At 38.9% G+C, this 18,216-nt stretch overlaps 1 protein-coding gene across 2 annotated transcripts in view; it reads left to right on the top strand.

The window, feature by feature from the left end:
* The window catches only part of rxfp1 (relaxin family peptide receptor 1), a 61,727-nt gene extending 43,774 nt beyond the window's left edge, over window positions 1-17,953 (top strand). The window contains exons 6-18 of one of the 2 annotated variants that reach the window (XM_069701747.1): window positions 309-380; window positions 1,619-1,690; window positions 1,859-1,930; window positions 2,118-2,186; window positions 2,322-2,393; window positions 3,067-3,138; window positions 4,528-4,599; window positions 5,795-5,866; window positions 6,444-6,515; window positions 8,133-8,362; window positions 14,087-14,497; window positions 14,676-14,894; window positions 16,566-17,953. In XM_069701747.1, the coding sequence (XP_069557848.1) occupies window positions 309-380; window positions 1,619-1,690; window positions 1,859-1,930; window positions 2,118-2,186; window positions 2,322-2,393; window positions 3,067-3,138; window positions 4,528-4,599; window positions 5,795-5,866; window positions 6,444-6,515; window positions 8,133-8,362; window positions 14,087-14,497; window positions 14,676-14,894; window positions 16,566-16,990 (1,930 nt within the window). In that variant the 3' untranslated portion in view covers window positions 16,991-17,953. The remainder of the gene's footprint in view (window positions 1-308; window positions 381-1,618; window positions 1,691-1,858; window positions 1,931-2,117; window positions 2,187-2,321; window positions 2,394-3,066; window positions 3,139-4,527; window positions 4,600-5,794; window positions 5,867-6,443; window positions 6,516-8,132; window positions 8,363-14,086; window positions 14,498-14,675; window positions 14,895-16,565) is intronic. The other variant, XM_069701748.1, reaches the window with a different exon arrangement.
* The last annotated feature ends 263 nt before the right edge of the window (window positions 17,954-18,216 follow it).

Here is an 18,216-nt window from a genome sequence, read left to right as displayed (position 1 = left end):
TGTGTGTGTGTGTGTGTGTGTGTGTGTGTGTGTGTGTGTGTGTGTGTGTGTGTGTGTGTGTGTGTGTGTGTGTGTGTGATGAAAAGAAAAATTATGTCAGGTACAAAGAGATTATAATTATTTGATCCCTAGCACTGATTTCTGCCAAATGAGCACATTTTTCTACGTCAAGTAACTTTCATTATGTAAGCATACCTCTGTTTGACACTCCAACAAGCACATTTAGGCATTGTGCCTGTTTGTTGTTGTTGTTTGTTCCTGAATTCATCAGGCTAACACTGTTTAGTCCATCTTTTTTTTTTTTTAAGATACCTGCAGCACAACAAAATTCGAGATGTGAGTCCTGATGCCTTCAGAGGGCTGTACAACCTAACAAGACTGTAAGTTTGTTTGTTGTTGCAGCACATATCATTCAGGGATAACACAAACGTTATGTAAGTATGAAGCAAAGCGTTTGAACTGGCATTCGCTGATTGGGATCAATGAATGGATTTTTCACAGCTCAAGTGATTAATAATGTATAATCACATGCATGCGACCTGACCATGATAACCTGACACCTCTCGCTTCTTTAGTCAGTCATATATTTTTTTCTTAGAAATTTGAAATAGTGATTGACATAGTGTGTACAAGAAACTAGATATATTTATCAATATAATGCAGTGCAGTTCAACAGAACAACAAATTTCACTATCCCCCCCAAAATGATAATAAAGTTGACTCAACACTTTTCAAAAGCAGTTTCTCCCAAAACAAAACAAAAAAAACATCACTTCCACCTTGCAGAACTGTTGTGTTAGACTGTATTGGTTTTAGCTACAGTATGTGTGCTTCCGACTCAGTGGCAGAAGTTTGCCAAAATCTGTGTCCTGTGATCGCAAGTTCAAAGCCCCGTGCGTAAAGAAATGTTTTCCATTTTGGGAGCTAAGGAATTTGTAGGAAAGTCAACTTCCCTATTTCTCTCTAAAAAAAAAATAATATATAGCCTGCCCATTTTGCTCCACATTCAACAAAATGGGACATAAGTGTTGCTTTTGTTATTGTTGGCTGAGTGCATTCGACACCTCCCGTTGTTATTACAGCTGGTTGAACAAACCACCCGCCGCCTTAACAGTCACTTACATGCTTAAGCTATTCATGATTGAAATTGCAGCTTTTTTTATTTGAAAGATTGCACTCTTTTTAAAACCACTATTCAGAAAATGACAGTAATTACTCCTTCATCACTCCCAGGATAGTTTGAATCACCAACTGTGAACTGAGACCTCGAAGTGTCACCCAACATCAGTGGATGACGTCGCTCATACCCTTGTGGTGCAAAGCCTTCCCAGAAAACTAGCCTTCTAATATTAAAATGTTCACAAACGATTTGGCAGTTTAGCGAATTCTGCTTCCCGATACTATCAAAGCCTGATTGTTTTTGCACATTCATAGTGCAAAAGCTATGATGGAGAGTATAAAGTGAACAATAAAAAAAAAAATCTACTATTGGAAGGGGAACATAAATTACAAAATGCAATTAAAATAGCTGGTTAAATGCAACTGGCAACAAGCTTGCCTAATACTTTAATAATGGTTTGTTAATGTTCAGGCAGCATCTTTGTCTTCCCTTATTCAGATACCTGAGCTACAACAAGATATCGGTGCTGATGCCGGGCGTGTTCAAGGACCTGCACAAGCTGGAGTGGTTGTATGTTAGTTTTCTACTAAAACAGTGTTCTGCAGAATTCATAGTGGGTTTTTTTTGGTTTACTTTTGCTGAATATATCACGAACACATCTGTACTGACTCTGACGCTGTTTCATTTGAATCAGTATTCTGCAAGTACTGAATCCTGTCTTTGTTTTTGTTGTTGTAGGATCCTAGAAAATAACAATATCTATCAGATATCGTCCATGACCTTTTCTGGACTGAACTCTCTTGTTTTACTGTGAGTTCTCCCTTCTACTGAATACCTTTTTTTTTTTTTTTTTTTGCTTTCCTGTGATATCCTCTCAAATCATCAGAAGTGCTGCTAATACGAGCCTTTGTCGATCTGCTAAGGCTGAGTGAGTGTTCCTCTGTTGAGCGATAAAAGAAACTGCCCTGCACCTTGTGTCATTTTGTGTGATTGACAGGGTCTTGTTGAACAACTCTTTGACAAAGCTGGATGACTTCTGTCGAGAAATGCCCAGATTGAACTGGCTGTAAGTCGGATGTCTGTACATCGAAAGTTTGTCCTGACATGAAAGTGACATGTCTTTTGATGAGACTTTTCTGTTTCTGTGTGTGTCTGTACATTTCTTCTTTGTGTGTGTGCTTTTCATAATGCTTCCTTGCAGGGATTTGGAGGGAAATGTCATTGAAACGATTGGAAACGTCTCCTTCTGCTCGTGCAGCATGCTGACAGTTCTGTGAGTATGAATTTACATATTTTAATCCACGAGAGTTTTTGCTTTACATTTTTTTACTTATGCCTGAATTTTCTGCAAAAGGCTTGCAATGCAACCTCGGTTTCACAAAAATTGATTTACAGCTACCGACCCATGTGTGGAATCAATACTGGCAGTTTATTAAATGGGATTAAAGGCTAATTCATGCTTCCTGTATCAGCAAGGGTCCAGATGGCATAAAGTCGTGTCACCCCAACGTCTGCGTGCGACCCACAATTTGTGACCATGTTGACTGCAATCACGTTAATTGTTCATGTGCCAGGAAAACAAATTGGAGCTTTATTTTGAGGAGAAGCTGTGCACTTTCAAAAATCATCATTAAAAGAGTACAAAGAAACACAGATGGTTAACACATTTGTTGTTGGAAAGCTTTCATTTGTACATGCTTTCCATTGATGGCATTCAAACACAGTGGGAAGTTCTGGTGTTCCAGAAATTCGACGAATTATGTCTGCTTGGGACAGGAGAGGCGACAAACTGCAGGCTCGCATCTACATAGCAGATCGTCGAAATGGAAATGTCATATCTTAAAGTCCACATCGTCACCGTGTCATCCCTCACAGATAAAAAAAATAAATAAAAAAAATTTGTAATATGATTATTTTTGTTTGTGTGTCTGCTGCCTTTTCTCCAGGGTTCTGCAGCAGAACAGGATCAGCCACATACATGAACAGGCTTTCTCAGTCCTCCAAAAGCTTGGAGAATTGTAAGTTCTTTTCGTTTGATTGTGAAAACAAACTGTGTGCGAAAACAAAATATCACAACTATTAGAACTGGACAAAATAAAGCCAAGGTTTTGCAACTTCATTTTGGAAGATGTGAGGAAGGAGGAAAAACGGCATTTAAAAATAAATGCGGTGTTCTGAGAAACCCTCTAAAATAACCGAATTCCAGCTTTAAATTAGCTGAGCAATTAAATTAACTGAGCAAATTTATGCCTGAAATTGATGGAGCAGGCATGACACAGACACTCCTTCAGATCCCAGAGCGCACACCCCACCCACCCAGGAGGATGGGAGGATGAGATGCAGATTTGCAGTCGGCCGATTTAGCAGCAATATGTTGTGCAGTGAAATAGCAGAATGAGTGAGCGCTGCCGTTGTTACAAAGCGTGCTAATTGGTTTGGACGGACTGAAATAATGAACGATGGGACAGAAAGGGCCCCCGTGACTACAACCGACCCAAACCCTGCCTGAACTAAGCAGTCTTTTATTGATTGCTTTGTGAGACTTGGATGCTGTCTTGGTCACGATGGCTCTTATTATTTCTGACTTCCAGACACTTTTTGGAAGAAAAGGGAGATAGATGAAGAATCGGATTTTAACAGCAGCTGCCCAAGACTTTACCATTTTTAATTACTACTTTAAATCCTGTTGCAACATAAAACGTCTTCATGCATACTTTTAGCATGTGACAGTAGCTGAACCAACAGAACTTAAGCCAAGGTCAGTTTTATTTTTAGGTATCAGCGCTTCTCTTCATGATGCACTTCAATGGCCACCTTCTCCTCTTCAGTACTGTTATGTAAATGTTTGCAAAACTGGAGTTGCTGAAAACTAGTTGGAGGGGAAAATATGTGGCCCCAAAGAAAAGGGAAGTAATGGGATGCACCCATAGCTTCATCAGAGTTACAGTGTTCATTATAACTTTTTCAGTTCACCTCAGAAGTGATCAACACGGCACATATTCTCACCTTACTGTCTGCAGTCACAGCATGCTGAAAATCTCACTTTTTAATCGACTTTAAAAACTCTTTCCTGATGTGGAGATCACAGTCGCCTTAGCTGTCCCCTTTGACATATGAGTGGTTGTATTAAGTTCATGTACGCTATAGGTACCAAAGAAAACTGTGGGTGCATTAAAAAGTAAGTTACAGTCGTTGCGGAACTTGTTGAAGTCCTGTTTTATTTTTATTTTTCAGTGTTCCTGTTATGAAATCCTTCCCCTTATACACTGAAAGAGTTACAGAGCAGGATTTGACTTTGAAGCTCTGTATTGCATCTGTCAGATACCCAGCATTTGTACATCAATGTTTGTTTGTTGTTTTGTGTTTTTTTTGGGGGCGAACCGATGCGGATTTGTCTCTACGCACAGAGACTTATCCAGCAACAGATTGGTGGCGATCCCTCCCAATCTCTTTGTCTTACTGGAAGATTTGCTCCTGCTGTGAGTCCTATTTTCACAAATGCCGTCAGATATACCGTGCTATTGTTATTTGAATCTTTTGGTGCTGTCAGGGAAAGACAAGAGTTTCAGTGTGGGTTATTTTGTAAAAAACAAAAACAAAACATGTTTACATTTGTTTATTTTAGTTTTATCATTTTTATTAAATTAGAAAATACAAAACATCCTCCCTCAGAACTTTGGGTGAACTTTGGTTTACTATTTCATTAAGATGCATGTGCACTTTTGCAGAGGTGGAACAGGTCCTCACTTTTTTAACACAGTAAATATTGTCAGACAACAGTGTAGACTTATTCTCGTATAATTAAAAGAAAAAGTACAAAAGTATTAGCATCAAAAATATTCTTAAAGATCCAAAATGAAAACACCAATTATGCAGAATAGCTCATTTCAGCATGATATGGAGTTTTCTATTTGTCATTGTATAATTGTGCATATAATGTGACAAAAATCACTGCAAAATTACTAGTTGCTACTATCTGTCCAATAAACAATAGTAAAGTAAAAAGGAGAGTTTTTGGCTCTGAAATATAGTGAAGCAAAGTCATGAAGTTGACAAAGTCAAGTTAAATGCAAATACCTCAGAACAAACAGTAAATGGCAAAATTTAGTTCAATAAACTTGTGCTGGATTGCATGCTGCATCATGTTGTTTTAAATCCTCCATTCACTGCTCTGAATCCAGTCCAGAAATAGCCGCCACCACCAATAAAGGCTGCTGTATAAAAGACAGAATTAGTTATTGTAACAGCTTTTGTGTAAAAAATGTTGACCACAAATGTCATCAAAAATGATTTTATAAATCAATAAGATTCTACATTTGGCAGTCACGACCGCAAACAAACACTTGTGGTGGGTGGATAACAACATGCCATGACAAGAGGAACTATGGGAAGACACATCTTCGAGACATGCATTGAAAGATGGCGTGACAGTTTGACACAGTAAAATGTGTGGGAGTTGAAAGTGCACATGCATAAAAAAATTTTTTTTAAAAGAAGAAGAAGCTTAGAGATAGAAAAATGTCACTAATGGCACTTCTGTATTCAAGAAACTGAGGGTTGCTTTACTATGTTTGTGCCCAGTTATGCATAATGTATGACGCACTGTAATATCAGAAAGAAATGGCATTATCGCCGATGCTAATTAATTGATTGGGTTTGTTCTTATTTTTCCAGAAATATATCATACAATCCAATCATGGAGCTCCAGGTTGATCACTTCGACAAGCTGCATAAATTAAAATCATTGTAAGTATACGTTGCAACATCCATCACAACTAAATTAACACGCCGTGTGCGTTACCTTGTGCGTGATGCAGTCGTCTACGGGGTTTGCTTTAAGGAACCTAAGCTTGCTGTAAAGGAAACGTACAAATCTTTCTTACACTGATTTCTAATAACTATATCGGCAATAATAGAGAGACGTTTGCTGGACAAACACATTTTCTGGTAGTTGCAAATGGAAAAGCTTTATTTCTGAGTCAGACTAATTTGAAAAATGTTGTTAGAGCAACAATTATCATGTATAATTTTTACAGTAAAGTGTTAAAGATAAATTTGTTAACAGGTATCTAAAGAGCTATCTTGTGTTTATAGTAGGAAAAGAGCAGCAAATGTACAAACACAACGTGAAATGAAAAGGGGGGAAAAAAAGACTGACGTGCTCGAAGAAAGTCTTTCTTCTCGTAAATATATTTCCCATATATGCTTTGAGTGGCTTTTTGTTGAGGGGAAACATTTGGTGAAAACAGCTTTTGTTTCTGTCGCCACTGTGTCTGTTTATGTGGCATCTGAGGAGGACAAAATCAATGTCTTTTTTTTTAAGGAGCATTGAGGGGATAGAGATTGGAAACATACAACGACGGATGTTTGAACCTCTCAAATACTTGAGTCACATGTAAGTACTCCCTTGTCGTGCTCTATATTTACACTGTTAATCCTCGTTATTCAGTATGGACTGTCATGGAACACCATGGGTCTTTCATAGGTACTGTATTTCTAGTGGTGAGCCCTGAGGTAGCCTTATTGATACTGTCAAGCATCTTTTCAATCCGTGAGATGATTAAATCGGGTTTAGGGTAATCCATCCTCCCTGTCGCTAGATCAGCTCGAATCATGCAGGTCTCGGAAGGGATGCAACAACAAAAAAGGGAACAAGAGAAGTTCAATGCCTTTTCAGCTGAAGATACGATTACACAGGCTGTTGAAGACTTTTTTTTTTCCCCCATAGTGCTTCAGTAAATTTTAGTCAAATGCAGTTGTAAAGTTGCATAAAACTTTCCTGATTTAAAAGCAGCAGCTCAACAGAATTTTACCTGGTTTTAAAATGCGTCACCATCCTAAATTGATTTGAAATGAATGATGCACCAGGTGCTCAAAGTATTACACAAAACGTTTAAAAAAAAAAATGAAATCAGCATCTCTTTACAGGAAGAATGTGTCCCTGTAGTTCCGTATAATCCACGGGAAGAGCTGTGAGAGTTCGTCAATGAAAACGTTGTCGTGTGGTTTAACCAGAATAACAAGAACATTGTTTTTGAAAAGACGTATTGAGTTTTTAGCACCATAGCTCTTTGGCAATGTCAGTTGGTCGGTCTGCCGTTTTTGAATGAAACAGCCCCGCCATGACTTTGACACTTGTGCTATTTGTGAAAATTATAAAATCTCTCAACAAATACTGAGTGAAAAACCATTGGAACTACTATTGTACAGAAACCCACATCGTCTTAAAGGGGGATTGTGATAACTTTGTTTCGCCACTCACTATTCAAATAAAGCCATCATGTCAAAATTGTAATTGTTTGCTACTTTGGTTCATGAAGATGTACCTGGAACATTTACAATTTCCGATCCCCTTCAACTATACTTTGTATTTATTAGCAAACTTACGTATTTAACAGAAGCATTATAACACTGCCATCGTGAAAATGTTAGCATTTTCATTTTAGCATTTAGCGCAAAGAAGCTACTAAAGCGTTTTGATTTGTTTAGATGTCATTTTAAAATGCATGAGGACCATAATTGGCAAATTAATATCAACATTTCAGAACAGCAGGTAAATAAATCCAAAATCCATACATCGCTAGATTCCACTGAAGGTAAATCTAAAATGGAGGATTTCACAATTTGGGTAATCAGGCCCTTTAATTTCTTCGTCGGATGAGTAATTACTGTTAAACTTTTCTAGCTTTCCCCTTCAATTTGAATCCAAATAGGGTTTTTTTTATTATGTTCAAAACCTCTCGACCCACATGGTGCCTTTACTTGATGCTCCTATAAAATCCCCAATCCAAATCACCAGAACTTTTCTTCTTTCTTTTTTTTTTTTGAATTGCTGTCACTGTTTCGGCTTTGCATTAATACAAAAAAAAAAATGTAAAAAGAAAAACACTATTAAGTCTGCAGACATCCAACCTGGCTGGATTAACCCAAAACCTCTTACGTGCAAATTAACAAACTCGCTGCTTTTTTTTTTGCTTAACCTGACTCATCGTTTTCCCCTCATTTTTTACAGCTACTTCAAGAAGTTCCAGTACTGCGGCTACGCTCCTCACGTGCGTAGCTGCAAGCCCAACACCGATGGCATCTCGTCCTTTGAGGACCTGCTGGCCAACATCGTGCTGCGGGTCTTCGTCTGGGTCGTTTCTGCCACCACCTGCTTCGGCAACATGTTCGTCATCTGCATGCGCTCGTACATCCGCTCAGAGAACAAACTCCATGCCATGTGCATCATCTCCCTCTGCTGTGAGTAAAACTACATTTCAGGTAAAAAGAAAATGACATGCATAAACAGGATATCATTTTTACTGCCTGAGAATGTGAAAATACAACAAAACAACAAAAAAAAGTCTTAAGGCTGCATGTTTTATGTTAACGAGGTGCAGCACTGTTATGTGTGCACGGAGCAGGGGGAGGCAAAAACTTTTGTGGGTCAGTACTCAACATCAGCTTGATCAACATCAGCACCTGTGTGACGCAAGTTTTTGTGACCAGTGATATGTGTGCATTTGCAATTTCACCACGGACTTGAACAGAGTGCTCATCAAATTTGGTGTTGAACCTTTGAAATCCGCCACATAGACCCTTGAAATGCTTTAGAAGGTCTAAGGCGATGAAGCAATGAACCTGGCGAGGTGTTTTTAAGTGGCATTTGCGTTTTAAGAAGAGCAGAACGTCAAAACGGTGTGCATCAGGTCAGGCGCGTGTTTGTTTTTTCTCTTACATTCGCAGGGTTGTTCACCCTGAATTTGTCCTCACGGGTCAGACTGGCAACACCGAGTCCTACTGTGATTTTTCTGAGGCGTCTGAGTGGAAACATTGTCTGTGCACGCGATGGCACTGTTTGGTTCTCCAACGAAAATGCGCAAATTTCTCAACACGTTCGTCGCTCACCATCACCCTTGCTTGCTTTATTTGGCTCATTGCAACTTTTTTTCCGAACCCTAAAACTTTGACACAAAAATGTAATGTCCACTCTCTGCTCCAGTTTCAGTTCCAGGGTGAAGAAGCAAATGTGCACGTACCACTGGTCACAACCCCACGTGTAACGGGGATGCTGATGTTGACCAACCACCTTGGACAATTAACTGATGAAAGTTATTGATTGCTTTGCTCCATTACTGTGCTGCTCGCCGTCTGCCCACAACAGTAACAGTCTTGGCACTTTTTCATCCCACCTCGTATTTGCAGCCGTGTCTTTTACCTGTTTGTGTGAACAGGAATAAAAAAAATAGGACCCCAAAGACGATAAAAAAAAATGGTAAATTTGTTTACCGTGTGTTTATTGCTATGTTTTCTCAACACCGATTTCATATCACACACACTGTCTGACACCTCACACTAAATGTAAAAATAGTTCACTGAAGTTGGGGGTGATAATTATCTAATAATCCCATCTAACAAAGTAGTAAAAAGAGATATTTTTGCGATAACATGCGCTTTTCTTCTGGAGTATGTCTATTTAAAATTGTATTTCCCTTGATAAAGCTGCTTTTGTACAACACATACACAACTGCACACTGGAAAAAGCCCTTCATATGAATGTTTGAGCTTATGATAGAAATACATCGGCCTGAAGTTTGAATATCCAACCTTATCTACTTCTCCGGTATGGGATAGCATTGCGATAGGGGCCTGTGTTTGTTGGTTTTAAGTGGAAACTCTGTGGCGTTTGTGATAAGTAAGATGTGTGTATTCTCATGGAAAGAGAGGGAATGATTTAAATTTAAATCATTTATTCATGCACTGATTTTTAAGAGTTAAAAAGGCTTGATATGACATGGACTACTGATACTAAAAATAACATGTAATGCATTGTTCTTTACACTATGCACATTGTTTACCAGCTTCTAATTATTTTTCAGCGTGGGTCACACCGAGATGTAACAAGTTACAGATGGAAAATATTACATGAAAGTAATTATAGTGAAAAATATGGACATGTGTAACAGGGTCGAGGGCTTTGTGTGGGTTTTAATGTTTGTTATTCCCAATAGAGCGAATTGCATTTGAATGTTCGCTGCATAAAGAGAAGACATTGTTTGACATTAACTTTTTCAGAATGTATTGTACTTTAGTATTCAGGACAAAAAGAGGCATTACATCCTTTGTTCCACGCATCACTAAGCTGCTTCACAAGCTCCGATCAGATGGTCGGGATTTGGGTATCTCTTGCATGTCACACTTCCTGTCTTTTATCGATTTCCCAAATTATGTTTTTATTATGTTTTCTTTATGTTGTTTTTTGTTCTTTTTGTCTCATGATGTTAGTTTTTTTTTTTGTCATGTTATGTGTTGTCGTGTTGTTGTTGATGCTATTGTGCAAAGCAAATTGCCTTTGGGGCAGTAAAGGTTTTCATTCAAGCTCAGAATATGCAGAAAATACATGTTAATAATGTGTTATTACATGCTGGCACCGGCATATATCATCTGCAGGTCAAGAAATAAAGGAGTGGTATGGGATTTCTATACGGATCAAAGCTGCAAGGATCAAAGCGCTCAGAATATACAAAGCAGAACTTGTATGTTAGATCCCGAATGAAAGTTATACAGTTGTTGTCCTTCATCGCTTTTTAGGGCTCGCTTGGTTAATACACCGCCTTTTAAACTTTATTACTAGAGTGTCAGTGGGGATTGTTTTCTGTAGCATGTTCATTTCTGGAGGCTCAGACCAGACAAAAACAGAGTTTAAGGTGCTTGACAGACATGAAATAGTTTTGACATCATTCATTCCTTGCTTCTTCTTAAAGACAGTGTGTCTCTTTATGCAAGCAGGACGTGTCTTTGTGTTACTTTTAACCCGGTTATTAAAGCAGTGCAGAGTTGAGTCTAGAAAGAAAGAAGAGGAAACAGTGTTTGTGTCATACGTATTTAGAGCTGAAACAAGAGTTAACTTGAAAGAAATGTTCCTCCTTCGTATCAGCTGTTGACTCCTTGTATCGACCCGTTTCTCCCTTTACGCATTTTCTTTTGAGTTATTTCTTTAAAACCCTTCTTTTCGAAGAAAGGATATCAACACAGCATCCGCACAACTGAGCCCGAGGTCAAATGTCACAACGGACTTTCAGTCGAGTGGTAGGGCGACTTTAATAAGTTTACCTTTCCATCTGCACGTAACATACAGTAACATAACAAATTTACAGGCGGTCATAAACAGTTAAACCCACAGCGTGTGATATTAAATATGCCTTTTTATGACCATCGATATGTTTCCATATCAAAAGAATGATACATTTTTTTTTTTTACATATCATTCATGATATTATGATGCAGTGAAGAAGTGAGGAATTCTTCAGAGGATATAAGTTGTGAAATATAATACAGCTTTGACAGTAACAACAAAACATTGTTTTGCGTTTGCCGATGGCAAACGAAGTAGGTGTAAAAGAAAACAATATGAGGGGGTCCGATTTATTTATCATTTTGTTTTAGTTTTAGTTTTTTCTCTGCAGGAGTTTCGAGTATGAAAATGTAACTTGTGTTTATTTACATAAACACCGCTGCAAAATAAATGTCAACAGTTTCAGCATGAAAACAAAAATGTGCCTACTCTGCAAGGTCCTTTCAACCAGTTTCAGTTTACAGTTATCTATATAGATGTGCTGATAGCCTGCTTTTTAACCTTGAACTCAGTTCCACTCAATTAAGTTGTGGGCATGTAATTGAATGCCACCACAAAAAAAAATCTTCTCTCAAGGGTCCAACTAAGTTTTGGAGTTCTGCACTTTTATATAGTTTGCTAAACCATAATGAGCTCATTAGTGCACCTGAAGGCTGAAGTCTCACTGTTGTGATGGGCATTTTTCCAGCCCGTTCAAACACCCAAAAACAGGCAACAGAAAGTTGTGCTTTAATCACTCCTGAAGTGATTTCAAACAGTATTTTTTACAAGGTAGAAGTTTTTAAAGTCCACCTCCACTCAGTGATGCACAGTGACATCTAAAAGTTGCAAATCACCCGTCAGGATACTCCTATTTTAGAATTTTTTTCAAATGTATTTCAAAAGTTTTCATTACAAAGCTTAAAAATATCTTAGTAAGTCTGCCTTTTATTTTACTGACAGCATGCCCTCGTCCTACATGGAACCTGTTATCCCAGCATGGTTTGAAATTGTTGGTTTTCTCAGTCATCAAGTGCCCCAATAAATATTCAGTAGGGTTGAGATTTGCTGACTGTAGAGGAAAGTCCTTGATAGTCTGCAATCCTTGGTCTTCTTTTGTCTTCAAATAGTTCTTGCAAAGCTTTGAGGTGTATTTGGGACGTAGACTAAATATAAAAGTGGACGTAGCTTCCGCGACTGAAAAATTAGGCCGATACGGAAGTGCCTTGAGCTGCAATACCACCGGGTGCCGCTAGACTTTGTCTCAGTTTTGCTAGCTAAAGTCGCTCCTTCTTATTAGTTTTCTGGCCGTCCATCTGAAAACAATCCCGACATTAATTAGAAAATAAGATGTGTTTCGGGGGGTGCGGCTGTTTGATTGGCAGACCTGTGGTGAAGTCAGGTATACGGCTATCGGTGGACGGGACGTAGTATCGTTGGGTTTCCAATGAGATCGAGTCAGATCCACTGGTCCCGATGCAAACCAGAGGTTAGAGCACATCACTGTAGAATGGAGAGCTACTTCTCCTTGGTCATGGTGTCGTCAGTTTGTCATAAGTGTCCAACGCCAGAGCAGGAAAACACATCCAGACTTGAATATTCCCACCACCACTGTTGGTTTGATCCACTTCAGCATAGAATTTATCAAGAAATAGGACTCTTCAGTCAGCCACTGTGAAATGCTGTTTTGTCTGAGCCCACCCCAAGCGCATGGCCTTGTTTTTCTTTTTAGAGGGACTTTTGCTGACTGCACTTTTGTGTCAAGCAAAAATCTGAATCCTTAGTGAAATTACTTTTGTGTCGCTCAGTTAACAAATCTTTGATGTGCTAATCCTCTGACGGTCTCCTTGGTGTGCTTGATAACTACTAGTTTCTGCAAAGCATCTGAGAAAACTCTGTACTGCCTCCTCTGAAGCCTTCGGTCTGGCCATGATTCAATGCTAAGAAAGCCCCTGTTTGCTTTGAATAACAATTCGACTTGTGACACTTTTACTCAGTTCTGATGCCGTTACAAAGCTACTAAGTAAGCTGTGTTCTGCTGGAAATGTAAAGCACAGTCATATTTTTAACATTTGAACAAAGGCTAGAAGTTGATTTATTTGAACAAGGTTCTCATGAGTTGAATGTTGTCTAAATGCTGATTCAATGAAAGGGATGCTACTCAAGAAAAATACAAAGGAGTTAACATGGTCAATGCCACAGGTTTAAATAGTAAATACTGACCTTGAAATTGTGCAGGGTATGAAATATTTCCTAATTTTACTTGTCGTAACTGTGAATCCCGTCACTCAATCACATTCCCAGCTTCTTAAGCTCATACTTTAGGAGAGCAAAAAGAAACTTTCAGCAGTAAAAACTGGATATCAGTATTGTTGTTTCAAACCCTGAGCATATATCCTTCTATACATTCCAATGTCAAACAATCAAAAGAAGTATCATTGACTTGAGCACATTTGTAATGAGCATTTCAAATGATCCTTAAGAGTTCAGACACATAAAAGAGTAGCTCATGTTAGCATCCAGTGTTCTTGCCCGTGATTCCTTTTCATATGCATGGATTTCCAAGCTTAAATGTCTGTTGTCTGCTTGGTATCATCAGTCGCCGTGTTGCAGATGAAAAGCCTGTCATGTTGAGCCAGTTGGTTTCTTTAATGGTCACGTCTAAGAAAACACTCTGCAGTTCCCATTGAGAAGACCTGCTTTATCACAAAGTCTGGTTTTTTTGGTGTTTAAAAAAAGACGACATTGAGCTCACGTCTCCTAACCTGACCAAAACATGTTTCAAACTACTTGTAGCAAAAGGTCCAAATACATCTGTCAAAGCTAAATTCTCAGAATAATGTGTAAAATACTGCTATCCTTCCTCGCAGGTGCAGACGGGCTGATGGGCATCTACCTCTTCGCGATCGGTGCGTATGACTTGAAGTTTCGAGGCGAGTACAACCGACACGCTCAGGCCTGGATGGACAGCAGCCAATGTCAGGTCATCGGCTCTTTGGCCATGCTGTCCACCGAAGTGTCCGTCCTGCTCCTCACCTATCTCACCCTGGAGAAATACATCTGCATTGTCTACCCTTTTAAGTACTTGACTCCCGGCTGGCGACGAACTGTCACCATCCTTATTGGGATTTGGGTGTTTGGCTTTATTGTTGCCTTCCTGCCACTGGCTTGCAAAGGGTTATTTCGCAACTTCTATGGGACCAATGGAGTGTGCTTCCCGCTGCACTCTGAGCAGCCGGAGACGATGTGGGCTCATGTTTACTCCATCGTCATTTTCCTGGGTGAGGATTTCTTCTAGCAATAGTTCTTTGAGCTATTTTGTTGAGATAACTACAGCTGTACAGTCTCATGATTTACTGGGTGTATTTATATGTCTTTGCATGTGGATGCAGAGCTTTGTTACGATTGCACATTGAGCTATTGTAATTTTATGAAACTGATCAATTCTCTTTTCTGTAGGTCTTAACCTGGTGGCATTTCTCATCATTGTCCTCTCCTATGCAAGCATGTTTTATAACATCCAGAGAACAGGAACTCAAACGACTAAATACAGCAATCACATCAAGAAAGAGGTGACCATTGCCAAAAGGTTCTTCTCTATCGTCATTACCGACTCCCTCTGCTGGATCCCCATTTTCATCCTGAAGATCCTGTCACTGCTGCAGGTGGAGATTCCCGGTATAGTAGAAGAGCAATAACCATTTAAAGGAACACTCCACTGAAAATCTACATTTTGAGTATTTAATACACCCCCTTCAACAGGCCTGCAATGTGGCTCATAATGTTTCTAGCATCTGTAGTCAACTTGGGTTCACAGAAAGATGGAGATATTTTTGTACATGCCTTATTTTCTTCATCTTCTGGACTATTATGCAAACTATAAAATATGCAACAAGCCTTAACTTGTACAGAATCTACTACACTCAACCAAAACTATGAACATAGATCAGTGATTTCACATAAATTGTATGATTTTAATGTTTAATTTTAGGGCTCTTCATGGCCACTGTTACAACTTTTAACCGATGGGAGGAGGGAAGCAACATAAAATTGGTGTAATTGGTAGACTAAATGTTTTTGTTGATTAAAAGGAGCTCAAAAATTTGAACATATAAAATAAGGTTAAAAAAAAGGGGGAAACTGTTCTGAAAAATGGGTACTGTTATAACCAAAGCACATTCTAAAAAAGAGAGATTTTACTAACATCAATAAAAAAGTAATGAATATTGATCCCGATTATAAATGCCCTTCAAATTAGGCTCCAATTTCTGTGCAATCAGTTTTCTGATTGAACTATACCTGTCCCTGTAAAGATTTTACAGAGACCAAAATTCATTGAACGAACAATTTCAACAATGACTATGAGGTCCTTTGGTGTACTGAGCTGCCAGCCACCCGAATGGAAAGTTGGCCAGGCTTTTAAGCTTCTAGTCCCCTGCTGACCTCTCTCCGCTGATGCACCGGACCTGTGGTTAAATCTCAGACTGTAGAGAATGATGCCTTTGAAAGCATCTCAAATCTGGATCAACTTTTCTGATAAGCTTGGGCTCATACAATTGATATCTTCCTTTAAATCACGTCTCAGAAACCATTGTAGCCAACAATAACTTTGAATGTCTTTTATGCTTGATATCTCAAAACAACTGTCAGTTTCTATCTTAGTCAGTTTTACTGGATTTTGGCTTAAATTAATTTCTCTTCAAATTACTATTATTCCAATGCCAAAATGTCTTTAGAGATTTCTGAAAGCCACCCTCTGGCATAATCGACTTCGCCTTAATTTTTCTGCATCATCTCGATATTGCCCTCAATATTTATTTTTAAGCTATGACTTCTGGCAGAACTTTGTGATTTCGGGCTGCCATTGAAATTGCTTGCTGTGAACCTAAGCTGAATATTGGTGCCATCCTCTGCAAAGCAGGCAAGCTTTGTCGAGCCACCTCTAATGTTTTAAAGGAGGAAAGTACTTGAAAGATAGATTTTCTGTGAAGTATTCCTTAAATAATTTATTTCCCATTGTGTTATTTAATCAGCAAGTAGTCTATGCTCTGCTAAGTGTTAAAGAGTTTTTCAAAAGACTTCTCAGTATAAAGAGCATTTAAGTGAGGTGCACTTGGCACTGTATACCTTGAGGACCAATTAATGTTCTTCTGAATGGATTACATACATAACCTGGGAAGCTGTGGCTCCCTAATTAGGTCCCTGTGGATGCAAGAATGTGGATAACAAAGGACATCATGTTTAATTTATTACATAAATAGTATTCATAAAATACTTTTCTGTTGAATTAGTTTCTTAAATCCTAACAATCAATAAACACAGACTGTGCTTTTGTCTCTCCTCTTGCAGGTACAATCAGCTCCTGGGTCGTCATATTCATCCTCCCCATCAACAGCGCCCTCAACCCCATCCTTTACACACTGACCACGCGGCCGTTCAAAGAGACCATTCTGCAGGTGTGGGCCAACTACCGGCAGAAGAGGCCCCTGCTCAGCGGCCACCCGGCTCATCACCCGTCACTCACCTGGCAGGAAATGTGGCCCCTGCAGGACAACAGCCACGGCGTCACGCAGGGGCACTCGTTGGACACAAAAGGCGCGTTAGCCAAGCTAACCCCGGTGGAAAACACTAATGACGGATACAATGACATTAACGTGTGCGCGAAGCCGCCGCAGAAGCAGCGTACGGTGCTGTCAATGTGCTTGCAGAAACAAACAATGCCACACACACTCACACATACGCACACATACACACAAACAAACGAACTCCTATAGTTGTTCTAACAGCAGAGCTACACGGATGTAATTGTAATGTTGTCAAAGAGTCACCTCGAACAATAAAATGTGATTCAGGTTCATTCATCTCAGCAGTTACTATTTACCCCCTTAGAAAGAGAGTTTGTCCTTGATTTCTGCCCAGATTCCTCCTACGAGTTTAAAAATGCTCAGTATTCATTCCCGTTTTTCAAATCGCCGCTGTGCGCATGTGTTGCCCATCACAGCTGACAGATGAAGTCCCTTTGTTTGGCAGTACAATTAATTTAATGGAGACTACACGTTGGCTCCAAAAGAGATACCTATCAATACAAGGCAAGTTCAAATCCAGACAACTTTGAGGTTTTAACAAGGACAAAAGACGTTTTGCTTTTTTTGTTCAAATTTAATAAGTACCACTCCAAAGAACAATTTAGCTTGTGAAATATAAACTCATTGAATGCATTGCTATTGGATTTAAGATTATTGTACATTTGTTGTCTTGTCTCTCTGGCTCAATCGAAGATAAAGATGGAAAAAGAGTAACCATAACAATGAGGAAACAAAAAAGCATAAAATAAGTTACAAATGCTACCATCACTACTGTGAAAACATGTTTGTACGCGTAAATATCTGCCTTGTGTGTTTTACTTTGGGGCTTAATGGCTTAAGTGATGATTTTAAGGGTGGCTCACGTAGCAAGTGGTTCATTATAGTGATGACCTGAAAACAGCAGGTAGAAGAAATGGGCTGAGAGTGATTGTCTGTAATGAAGGGGGGCTTCCTTCGCCATCGACCGGGTGTATAGTTCAGATAATGGTATTTAGTTTGATCCTATTTTACTGGTTTGATTGGTGATGCAGGAACATTTATTTTGTGTTAGTGGTAAGGTGAGTATCGATTAAAAGATTTTACCTGTAAACGATAGTTGAAAAAAACAAATGCTGTCCATTGCCAGCTGCAATGTTTTAAGCTTTTTTTTTTCTTTTTATATATATATGAAGCTATTTATTTTTATTATATTTTTTCTGCAGGGATGACTAGATCTGTGGACTACAAACATCAGACTCTGGAAAGTTGGAAAAACGTGAGAGACGGATGGACACATTGTTGTTGCTGGTCTTATCCTGGAAATATTAAACAATTATAGAAGAGTAGAGACGTATCTTTTAACACCACCTGGACTTTCTACCCTTAAACCAATTTGGATTTTCTTGGGTAAAGATAAAGAAGTAAACTGTATATTT

This window comes from Brachyistius frenatus, unplaced genomic scaffold, assembly GCF_029030835.1.
Source record: "Brachyistius frenatus isolate BFR_SWC_R1_liver_20210118 unplaced genomic scaffold, ASM2903083v1 Contig_38, whole genome shotgun sequence".
Taxonomy (NCBI): Eukaryota; Metazoa; Chordata; class Actinopteri; family Embiotocidae; genus Brachyistius; species Brachyistius frenatus.
This window is presented reverse-complemented; position numbering and strand designations above follow the sequence as displayed.